Source organism: Solanum tuberosum, unplaced genomic scaffold (genome assembly GCF_000226075.1).
Source record: "Solanum tuberosum cultivar DM 1-3 516 R44 unplaced genomic scaffold, SolTub_3.0 scf00040, whole genome shotgun sequence".
Classification (NCBI taxonomy): domain Eukaryota; kingdom Viridiplantae; phylum Streptophyta; class Magnoliopsida; order Solanales; family Solanaceae; genus Solanum; species Solanum tuberosum.
Genome location: NW_006238964.1, coordinates 1423771 through 1435181, shown reverse-complemented (window position 1 = coordinate 1435181; position 11411 = coordinate 1423771). Strand labels below are relative to the sequence as shown.

The 11411-nt window shown below is 33.7% G+C and overlaps 2 protein-coding genes across 2 annotated transcripts; one reads left to right on the top strand and one right to left on the bottom strand.

The window, feature by feature from the left end:
- Positions 1–3819: 3819 nt before the first annotated feature.
- On the top strand, positions 3820–7727 carry LOC102591861 (phospholipase D alpha 4). The gene is made up of 4 exons (XM_006342933.2): positions 3820–4073; positions 4474–5028; positions 5486–6677; positions 7014–7727. The coding sequence occupies exons 1-4, from the start codon at positions 3987–3989 to the stop codon at positions 7445–7447; spliced, it is 2268 nt and encodes a 755-aa protein (XP_006342995.1). The 5' UTR covers positions 3820–3986; the 3' UTR covers positions 7448–7727.
- On the bottom strand, positions 7720–10654 carry LOC102591517 (thioredoxin-like 2-1, chloroplastic). The gene is made up of 4 exons (XM_006342932.2): positions 10243–10654; positions 9627–9806; positions 8382–8546; positions 7720–8064 (listed from the first exon to the last, which is right to left on the bottom strand). The coding sequence occupies exons 1-4, from the start codon at positions 10423–10425 to the stop codon at positions 8005–8007; spliced, it is 588 nt and encodes a 195-aa protein (XP_006342994.1). The 5' UTR covers positions 10426–10654; the 3' UTR covers positions 7720–8004.
- Positions 10655–11411: the final 757 nt, after the last annotated feature.

The following is an 11411-nucleotide window of genomic DNA, read 5'->3' as shown; positions in this document are numbered from 1 at the left end:
TTCATTATTATTATTTTTTTGTTGGATATTTTAGTGTCATTACTCATATCATATTTTGTGTTATTTTCTTAAGAAACACCTTATATAGTTGTATTTTGGTAGGACTAAAGAAATATTTGAAGTACAAGTAAATTATATGTTTGTATGAATACTTTAGTGGAAAAACCCGAAAACCTGAAAAAATTCGAAAAAACCCGAGGTTGAAAAACCCGAGTTTTATTGGTTTGGTTTGGTTTATAGATTTAAAAATCCGACACAAATGGTTTGGTTTGATATTTGAAAAACTCGAACCAATCCGATCATGTACACCCCTATATAGAATATTGACATATTTAAATATAGGGTTCTTCTGAATGAAGAAAAAAATTGACAAAAAATAAATATATTTGAACAAAGATAGTTTAATCAACTCGGATTTGTCGTTGATTTATTATTCCAAATTAAAATTATGAACGAAAAGGAAACAAAAAAACACTATTTAAAATGACAACGTATGGAGACCCAAACTTGGTAGAAATAGAAGTAAACCTTATCGGAAAAAAACGAAAAAAGCTCAATAAAGTATGAAATTAAATAAAAATTTCTTGGGCAGTGTGAAATAAATAATAATTACAACTTGGACTTTTCAGAAGTGGTTTAAGTTTTAAACAGTTGTGGTTTTAAAAGTATTAAAAGTGGTTTTATATTTGAAGGTAATTTAGGTACACGAAATAAATGAATTTACCCAAACACCCTTAACATTTTCACCAAAATTACGAAAATACCTGATTTTTGTTGCTCGTGTCATTTCGTGCCAAAAATCTGTCTTGCCAATTATATTTTCCGTTTGATTTATTGGTTGTTAGTTTGTAAATAGGCTAAATAATTATAGAATTATTAAGTTATTGATTTGACTGTTAAGGTTTTACCCAGAAAAATGAAAAACAAATGAATCATGAGTTGACAGATTGCATTTTGCTCAAAAACAAACATTAATTTCTTATAGAATAACCGAGAACTTAAGATAGTGATTGATAAGTAAGTTGTTGGGGAAGAAAATTGAGGAAACGTGGGTGGTAGGAGTCGAGTGGGGACGCATTATTGGATCTTCAAATACCCAATCGATCTCCAAATGATAACGTCAATGCAAAAGAGAGCACATTCTGGAACCCCATGTGACACTACTTAACTTTATTCTTTTAAGTACATATTTGCTATTTAAATCAATCGAGTCGATTAATTTGAATTTGTACGGAAAAGAGTAAAGTAAGTATTTTAACCTTTTGGAACCTTTTTTGATTTCTTTATCACTATCGAAGAAGTTGTTTGTTAAATCAAGGTAAAAGTGTGGACATATTGACTGAAAATAAAGTGAATCTTAGAAATAAATATATATTTTTAATCTAAACAAGTTCTTTTTTCTAAGAAATCCGAATTTTGTATTGAATATTCGAGAATTGATCAAGTCTCTATCAAGTTGGATATTTGTATTGCAAATTTCTAGATAAAATGTGTCTTTTTCTTAATCACAAAAACATGTTTGGGCATTATCAATTTTCTTTAATTGGAACATGCATGAGGCATTAATTAATCACAGTAATTTGTAGTGGATTTTCTTGTTCTCTTTAAATTAGTAAATGACATCAATAAGGTGCATCTAAGCACAATCATATAAGGACCATCACGAGTTATTATATCAACAATGAAATTAAGAAACATAATCAAAAAAATAAAAACAAAAGTGAGAGGCTTCACTACGACTATTTAAGAAAAGAATTATTTAGGACATTTTGAGTTAATAATATTTAGTTTCTGAAAAGAATTATCCAGGTCCCTGGACAAAATAAATCAAAAGCAGTTACGTACATGTTTTTAATTATTAGCACTATTATGTTAGTATAAAATAGGTGTCTAAATTGAATAATAATAATAATAATATATTGTATTGACTCAGCAGTTTGGTTGCCAAATTTTCCAACAATAGAATAAAGAAAGTTGGCCAAAGATCCGTTGGTGTTAAGGGATCAGACTTCATTTAATTACTTCATTATTATCATCTTTAATTAATAGGGGTGTTCAAAACCAAATCGAAAATCGAATCAAATTATAAATCGAAAAAAAAATCCGACTAGTAGTTTGATTTGACTTGGTTGGTATTGGAAAAAAAATCTGATTATATTTGGGTTGGTTTGGTTTCAACTAAAAAAAATCAATTCGAGACCAAACCAATCCGACATTATGTATATGATTTTAAAATTTTATTTTATACGTAAAAATATTTATTTTGATATAATTTTTAAATATTTATTATACTTTTTCTTAGTTTTTATCTTTTAATATATTATTTCATGTTTGAAAGTTATAATTCTTAATGGTTCAATAAAAATTATAGTCCATAGATGTTGATAATCATAATAAAGCTTAAATCAAAATCAAATAATACTAATGCAAAAAGAAAATCAATTCAACACAGAATGACAATAATATTGAATATTTGTTCTTTAGTTTTACATAGGTTTAGACAATTAAAATACATAGTTTAATTTTAATTTCCTTTAATATTATTTAGTCATGTAACTAATACTTATTAAACTTATTTTAGCATGATTTAGTACTTTTAAATTATAATCATTTTCATTATGACTTATTAATTTGCAATATTTGTTTTACGCAATTTCATTATTATTTTTTTGTTGGATATTTTAGTGTCATTAATCATATCATATATATATATTTTTTTAAGAAACACCTTAGATAGTTGTATTTTGGTAGGCCTAAAGAAATATTTGAAGTACAAGTAAATTATATGTTTGTGTGAATACTTTACCGGGAAAACCAAAAAAACTCGAAAATCCAAAGAACCTGAAAAAATTCAAAAACACCCGAGTTTTATTGGTTTGGTTTGGTTTATAAATTCAAAAATCCGACACAAATGGTTTGCTTTGATATTTGAAAAATTCGAACCAACCTGACCATGTACACCCCTAATCTTTAAAACCACCTAACTTATTTTCCCTCTTTTTCTATTCTTTCGAGGATTAAAATTAGGTATTCGAGCATGTCTAGTTTTCTTATTAATATAATTATATTTAATTACTTTCCTACTATTATATTCTTCAATTTTGTTATTACATTGTTTCAATTGCCGTATTATTTGTTATCAAGACTATTCACTTCTCCTTTTGTTTTTAACATGTCTTATTCATTATTGTATTTCTTTTCAATATTTGATTTTGATGTGCTTTACTTGAGACTGAGACTTGTAGATTTATTAGAAACAAATCTCGATAAAAATTAACCGGCCGGTAATGTTATTGTTAGTGTTGTTTCTAGAAATAAGTATTAATTAATTCGTTTAGATCCTGAAAAGATAGATACCCTTAAACTAAGAATATATGTTGTTTGTTCGATAATAATAATAATAAACAAAATAGACAATATGGAGTGCATTAATCCAACGTGCCAAACATTAGACCAACAAATAATTAGTGTATGAAATTAAATTGGACAAATAATTGATAAAAAGAAAGAAAGAAAGATTTAGTCTAAGCAAATATAGACCAGTCTACTTTCAGATTACAAATTTCACGTTTTAATTATTGACAGTTACCTCTTGTTTATATTTTAGCTAATATGATAGTATAAAAAATATTCGATTATCCGTGCATAAAAGTTAAACTCGATTATCTAGGCATTTGTGGGATAGGGAAAACTTCAGCTTAAAGCAGAAACTAGCAGTGAAGTTGAAGGTTGCCTTTAAGTATGAATTTTACATGTTTTTAAGTTTTGTCCACTTCCAACATTTCAATTGTATTCCAAGTTTCCAAATATATAGCTGTCTTTGGATTAAATTAACAGACTTACCAACCATTATATATCAACATACAAATGTGATCCCATGACCAAAAAAAACAAACAAAATTCTGTGTTGTTTCTTTGATGTTTTTCTCTCAGAATATAATCAACCAAATATTGTCAATACTTTGAAGACCTGCAAAAAGAATAGAATGGAGGGTAAACATAAGTTTTTTCATGGAACACTTGAAGTCTCAATTTTTCGAGCCACGTCTCGCAAGCCATCTCTTCCCTTCAAGGTAAGTGATTTATAAATAAGCACATTTGATTTCACTCATCAAATTCTTGTTTGATTTAGAACACCGCGATATTTGTCTTTTGAGGCTAAATGTTCTCAATGGTGAATTGATCATTCAATAGCCATATCCTTCCGTGATGGACTGATAGCCTCTTTTTTACTTTCTCAATAATAAAGCCTTTTGACCTTTGTATTTGTTCTCCAAGTCTTGTTCAGTGCTATCCAAGCTCGTTTTGTCTGAATCGAACCATTACATTTAGTGGTTCAAACTCGTAAAGCGTGTCTAATCAGCACATCACGGGCTACCCTCTTACCAGTAGACCAAAGCCCTTAAGCTGCAATAACAATAAGTTATTAAGGCCTAAAATCCTCGTTCTTATTTTTTTTTTTATATTTTGCAGTGTATTTCATCAAATGGAAAACCTGCATTTGTGACAATCAAGATTGATAACAAAACAGTAGCAAAAACAACACAAGAAAGTGGTCGCGTTTGGAACCAGACTTTTCAAATCCTTTGTGCTCATTCTCCAAACACAACAGTTACCATTACTCTGAAGACAAAATGCTCCATCTTAGGGAAATTCACAATTCAGGCAACCAAGCTCCTAAACGAGACGAGTTTAATCGAGGGATTCTTTCCACTTTCCATTGAAAACAAGAAGCCAAAGAAGAAACTGAAGTTGCAGTTCATTGTTTGGTTCAAACCAGCAGAAAATGAACCAAGCTGGGGAAGAATACTAGAGAATGGTGCATTCACAGGATTAAAAAATTTGTCGTTTCCTCAAAGATCAAACTGCAGTGTGACTCTTTATCAGGATGCACATCACCAACATACGTTCCAACCTCCATTTCAGATGAGACCTAAAAACTTGTGGGAGGACATATACAGAGCCATTGAGGGTGCAAAGCATTTGGTTTACATTGCAGGGTGGTCTTTCAATCCTAAGATGGTTCTGGTAAGAGGAAAAAACTAGCTACATTTCCTTTTCTTTTTTTGTTGCATTGTTTTATGTGTGTGTTTTGGTGTTAGACTGAGGTTACATTAGTTGAGGAATGAGTTGTCTCTTTTAAGGTTGAGTTAGACCCTAGACCCAATGTCGATTTTCTTGACATGGTATCAGAGCTCTAGAGTACAGAAAGAATTTCGAGCTAGGTTGAAGGTATGTCCAAACAGAGGTTATTTGTCCAAGGGACATTCGTTTGTTTCTAAAGGAAGAATGAATGTTTTGTTACGTTGCATATCTAGGAAGGGCCTTCATGTTATGTTATACACGCTTCATGAGGTAGGGGCATTAGATATTCCCAGATATGTTGAGGAAAGAGCTAGCTTTTGTAGTTGAGTTCAAGTCTGGTTGAGTTAGACCTAATGTCCATTTTCTCAACATTTGGAACACTGGTGCCTTCTCTTTTCAGGTCCGCGATCCCAGTGCAGAAATTACACATGCAAAAGGAGTAAAGCTAGGTGAATTGCTGAAGCGTAAAGCAGAGGAAGGTGTAGCTGTGATGATCATGCTTTGGGACGATGAAACATCCTTACCAATCATCAAGAACAAGGGAGTGATGAGAACTCACGACGAAGATTCTTTAGCTTATTTCAGAGACACAAAAGTAGTATGCAAATTGGTTCCCAGATTACACCATAAACTTCCCTCATTCTTTGCACATCATCAGAAGATGATAGCGGTAGATTCAAGAAGTCATTTATCGTCAACTAATCGAGAAATTACTAGTTTTCTTGGTGGTTTAGATCTCTGTGATGGTCGATACGACACAGAAGAGCATTCCCTGTTTAGAACTCTCAACACAGAATCACATTGCTATGATTTTTATCAAACAAGCCTATCAGGTGCAAGCCTGCACAAAGGAGGGCCGAGAGAACCATGGCACGATGCTCACGCTCGTGTCACAGGGCAAGCAGCTATGGATATACTCAACAATTTTGAACAAAGATGGAATAAGCAAATTGGCCCTTCTTTACTCATTCCCCTAAGATCCATTCCAGAACTCAGCAATCAGCCAAACATGGCTTCTACTGATCGGGATTGGAACGTTCAAGTCTTCCGATCAATTGATCATGTCTCCGCATGCCCTTTACCTAGGAACATGACAGTTGAAAGAAGTATTCATGAAGCTTATGTTGAAGCAATCAGACGAGCTGACAGATTTATATACATCGAGAATCAGTATTTCATCGGTGGATGCCACCTTTGGGAGCAAGATCAACATTGTGGCTGCAGAAACTTAATTCCAATCGAGATTGCACTAAAGATTGCGAATAAAATCAGAGCTAAGGAACGGTTTTCTGCGTACATTGTGATACCAATGTGGCCAGAAGGACTGCCAGAGAGTGATTCAGTGCAAGATATCTTGTACTGGACTCGGGAAACTATGAAGATGATGTATAAATTTATAGGTGAAGCGATCAAAGAAAGTGGCGAACAGGGGCATCCTAGAGATTACTTGAATTTCTTCTGTCTTGCAAACAGAGAAGAAAAGATCAAAGGAGAATTTGCTCCTCCTTATTCTCCACATCCAGAATCTCAGTACTGGAGAGCTCAAAAGAATAGGAGATTCATGGTTTATGTCCACTCTAAGATCATGATAGGTATGAAAAATCTTCCTCTATATATATACTCATGTAGTGTTAATTTAGACGCGGTAAAATCAATCTGTTTTCTAGTAACGTGTCCAACATGCCCGAGTAAACTAGATAACGGATTAAGTATTCTATCTGACGGGTCAAAATGCAACCCAAACTCAAACAAACAAGATTGAAAGCAGATTATGTTGGGCATGTTGTGTTAGGACCTGTCATTTGACTCATCTTGATAAAGCAAGTTTGACCCAACTTGCACATTTGCCACTTCTACATGTTGTATTTATTGATCATTTAGACTAATATAAGGCTTACATGCTAACACTTGTTTCTCCAAATTTTCAGTGGATGATACATACTTATTAATTGGTTCTGCTAACATAAACCAAAGGTCCATGGATGGGAAACGAGACACTGAGATTGCAATAGGATGCTATCAGTTGAAAACTGAAGAAGAAGACATAGATCAAAGGGACATTCATGCATATCGTATGTCATTGTGGTATGAGCACACTGGACAAGCGGAGCAAGAATTTCAACACCCTCAAAGTTTGGCATGTGTGAATAGAATCCGTTCCATCGGAGACAAAATGTGGAAAATTTACGATCAAGATGAAGTAGAAGACATGAAGGGTGTTCATTTGGTTACTTACCCTGTGAATGTGACTGCAGAAGGTCATGTAGAGGATCTTATGGAGAGAAATGGTCACTTCCCCGATACTGAAGCACCAATAAAAGGGAAAAGATCAAAAGTTCTAGCACCTACAATTACTACATAGACAGAAAATAACAAGTTGGAAGCTCAGAGCCCTTTTACCGATGATTCTGTACATGCTGAATAGTAGTAGTAGGTTTCATTATATTGGCAAATTTGATTGTAAAATAACAAAGAGAAGAAACAATCAGTTTCTTGTGACTACAGACTAGAGCAATATAATATAAAGAAAAAGAAATACAGTAGTAGTTTTAAATGAATATGTATATAAGCACATTGTGAGCGCAATAGTCTCTAAGGTTCTTGCCATTTCCATGGATTTCAAACAAAATAAAATTCTGAAACTCCATTCTTCTTTATAAAACACATAGGATAGTGATTTGTTTCAAATTTTTACCATATAATCACATGAGAGAGATCACAGCAGAGGCAAAAAATGAGTGCTTTGTACAAAAAACTATGTGCAGCTTTCCAGCATATTATAGAAGAAAAACTGTGAGTGGGACACAGCCCATAGCAATCTGCAATAAGGTTCTGAAACAAAATATAGTACAAACAAATTTTTCAAAGATGATTTGGACTGCAGAAAACTTCAGGGAAATTGAGAATCACCAGTGCCTTTCAGCTTTCCTTTGCATGAGCTGGGTTATAATTTTCAATGGCATCCTTTAGTTTCTGAAGCTGCATTATATTTTCCAGAGTAAGTTCTTTCAAAGGAAAATTGATTGAAAGGTAAGAACATGAGTAACAGCACATATGCTTAGACTGTAATGAAAATCTTCTTCCCCAGAACTAAACAGAAATATTTAGGTCACCACATTATCAGTTAAGAAATTTCATTTACCAAAGATATCCTAGTAATGGACTTCCTACTAATAGGGACGAGATTAACAATCAGATAGCGTACGCAGGTTAACTAGATACAAGTTATTCCCAAGTATACTAAACAGGAAGCACCACCACAATAAAAAACACGCTGATGCACTTCATGGTCCTACCTTTGCGAGAGAGCAAGAAAAGGAATCCAGCAGACCGTCAGCTCCTCTATAGAAGTGGAAATATGGAAGGACTTTTACATTTAAGCTTTTGCACAAAGACTTGTTCTCATCAAAGTTCACCTTAATGAAAAGAATCTCTGGATGTTTTTCCGCAATCATGCAGACCTGGCCATTGAAAAGTGTAAAAACAAACAAATTGTCTATAAGGATATCTTGGACAGCACAATCTCGTTTGGCATTTGCTAGGAGGTGTGTAAAACTGGTAAAGCATTGATAGGTAAACCAAAATTTTAAAAGGAAAAAGAAAATATAAAACTGTAATAACAGTGAAACATAAGCATGGTGAATCAAACAGACAAACCAAACGACAAAAGAAATTACTAGAAACTTAATGAGGCCAAACCAGACTAATGAGAAAATTAAGAACATATTATGATTGTGTAAGTTGAAACTGATCGATAAGGAAATAAACCCAATATCGAACATTAGAACATAGCAACTCCTGATAGTTATAAGAGAAAGATGTGAGACCAAAGTAAAATTCACATACCACACATTCAATAGCAACACAACTATGTGCCTAAATCTCAAGCCAGTTGAGGTTTATAACTTAATGAGTACAATCAGACAAATAATGACTACGTCCTAAATTGAGTGCAGCCCTCTCTTCAACAGTCAGAACATAAAGAAGCTCTACGTCCAGCAGTTTTACTTCCAATAACATGAATAGAAACAGATTCTTATAGTTTAAGAGAATACCATGACCATGTCATGGGACCAACAGATTTTACTTGCAATTATATGGGAACATTCTCCCACTTCTCTTTTCCCACAAGCTCCAATAGATACAAAATGGCAAAGGAGATATAAGATACTTGTGCAAAAACACTTTGTCCATATTATAAGAAGGCTTCCAAGTGGAGGGAGTGAGTGGGGACTATAAAATTTGAGAATATCAACAAACAATAAGGCCGCTTGTTACGAAATTCTTCTAACTGCATTTCTGTTTTCATAATTGATATATCAAAAAAAAAAACATAAATGAGATTGATTATGTAATTATGAAGCAATTGTTACTAGAATTCATTCCTCTATTAGACCTATCAGCGAAAGAGCACAAACCACAGGATTGCAGAACAAAAGTGGTGAGTATTGTTATACATCCAAGTAATATTTGCGAGAACAATACATTCCTTAGTTTAGAAAAGCAATGGCTCATTATTCAGGGAAAGCTTAAATACTCACCTTGGGGAACAATGCACGACAAGAGGCACACCATGTGCCATAGAATTCAACAATCACTAATTTATCTCCAGCTTGACTTAAAGCATCTAAAAATTCTTGAGTTGAATGAATGTCAACCATATTTGAGGCATTCTTTTCCCACCATTTTGGTTGATCAGTTTCAGCAGCAGTTGCATGTACCTGATGTCCAGAAAAAAGAACACTGTTGCTTCACATTGGAAGTAAAAACCAGCAATGTTTCATCTACGCAAAACGGGTAGCTAAGGGAACAACTAGACCCTAGTTATCTGTTTTAAAAAAGCTTCACACTGGTCTTTCTTCTTCTTTTTCCAAATTGAAAGGGGAATGGAGCACGATTACGAACAGCAGCTAAAGTCAATTGAGATGATTACGGATTACCTAGTCTTTAATAAAGCTCCAAAATTCCGCACCTCTATAAACAAATTAACACTCAGCAACTGGTTCTTCGATAATCTAGGTAATTCAATGTTAATTAACTATGAATCCCCCAAATTTCAGTTTAGATCAATGAATTTATCACCATAAGCGAACAAAAATTGAATAGTTCCAAATTGAGAATGCAGAGGGGCTTGCTCAAAAAAAGACCAGAAATTACCTTGAAATAAAGCAAAGGCTTGTTGAGGGCATAATCAAAAGGATTGACAACACGAGAATCAAGAACCCTTTTCCCCCATGAGTTCAATTTAGCAGCTTTAAAGGGCAATGAAGAGTATGTGGGGTTTGAAGGAAAGGGGGAAAAGGAAGAAACTTTAAGTGAAAACACAGAGTGGCCCTGCATACTCCGTCTCTCTTTTTTCACATCACAACAAGTACAATAATTTCGAGTTCCCAAATTTCCAGAATCAACAAGAAGAAGATGAACAGAGAGTGAAGTAGTTGAAGCTGGAGATTTATGCTTTCACAGCAAGGTGCTTGTTGACTCAATAATGGCGAGTAATTTTTGCCAAGCGCTTTTGCTCACGGGGTCATTCGACTCCTTCCATTCCCATTCATTAGCAATTTCTATATTTATTATTAATGACATGTAGTCATGTACGATGGAGAAAAGATCAAAATAAACTTCTACTTCATTTTTATTTGCTTCGGTGATAGTTGAATTAACGTGTCGTATTCTTCAATAGGTGTCATGATGTATGTTATTTACATATGACATAGTAGTGATTGACGAGATTCAAGGCCGAGTTGACGATGGGCTGGAGTTAATGTCACACGTGAGGTTAGCGTGGAAGTGAGGTTTGATGCACAAGGCATTCCAAGAAAGGAAGTTGCAAGTATCTTAGGTCATTAATTCAAAGAAATGGGAAGATTGACTACAATATCAGATCATATTCATGTGGGGTGGACAAAATACAATCTTGTCACCGAAGTCTTATATGATAAGAATGTACCATCAAAACTTAAAAGGTAAATTTTAAAAAGTGATGACTAGGCCAACTATGTTATATGGGGTTAAGTGTGCCCAGTTAAGGATACCAATGTTCAAAAGATGATAATTACGAAAAATGAGTATGTTGAAATGAATGTTCAAGCTTACTAGGAAAGATGAGATCCGTGACAAGGTGTTAATAACCTCTGTAATGGACAAGATGAAGAAAGCGAGACTGCAATAATTGAGTATGTAAAAAAAGAGATACGTAGACGCCCCAATGAAAAGGTGTAAGAGGTTGGCTATCGTGGGTTTAAGGAGAGGTATAGCTAAACCGGAAAGTATTTCAGAGAGGTGATTAGACATGACATGACATGCCACATTTTTATTTAACGAGT

What these genes read in the sequence shown, in the direction of transcription:
- LOC102591861 (XM_006342933.2), top strand. Translation starts at nt 3,987, where the DNA reads ATGGAGGGTAAACATAAGTTTTTTCATGGAACACTTGAAGTCTCAATT. An exon ending in AGCCATCTCTTCCCTTCAAG is followed by an intron (nt 4,074 to 4,473) that starts GTAAGTGATTTA and finishes TATATTTTGCAG; the next exon opens with TGTATTTCATCAAATGGAAA. An exon ending in CCACTCTAAGATCATGATAG is followed by an intron (nt 6,678 to 7,013) that starts GTATGAAAAATC and finishes CCAAATTTTCAG; the next exon opens with TGGATGATACATACTTATTA.
- LOC102591517 (XM_006342932.2), bottom strand. Translation starts at nt 10,425, where the DNA reads ATGCAGGGCCACTCTGTGTTTTCACTTAAAGTTTCTTCCTTTTCCCCC. An exon ending in AGCCTTTGCTTTATTTCAAG is followed by an intron (nt 9,807 to 10,242) that starts GTAATTTCTGGT and finishes TCTGGACATCAG; the next exon opens with GTACATGCAACTGCTGCTGA. An exon ending in TTTCTTGCTCTCTCGCAAAG is followed by an intron (nt 8,065 to 8,381) that starts GTAGGACCATGA and finishes AATATAATGCAG; the next exon opens with CTTCAGAAACTAAAGGATGC.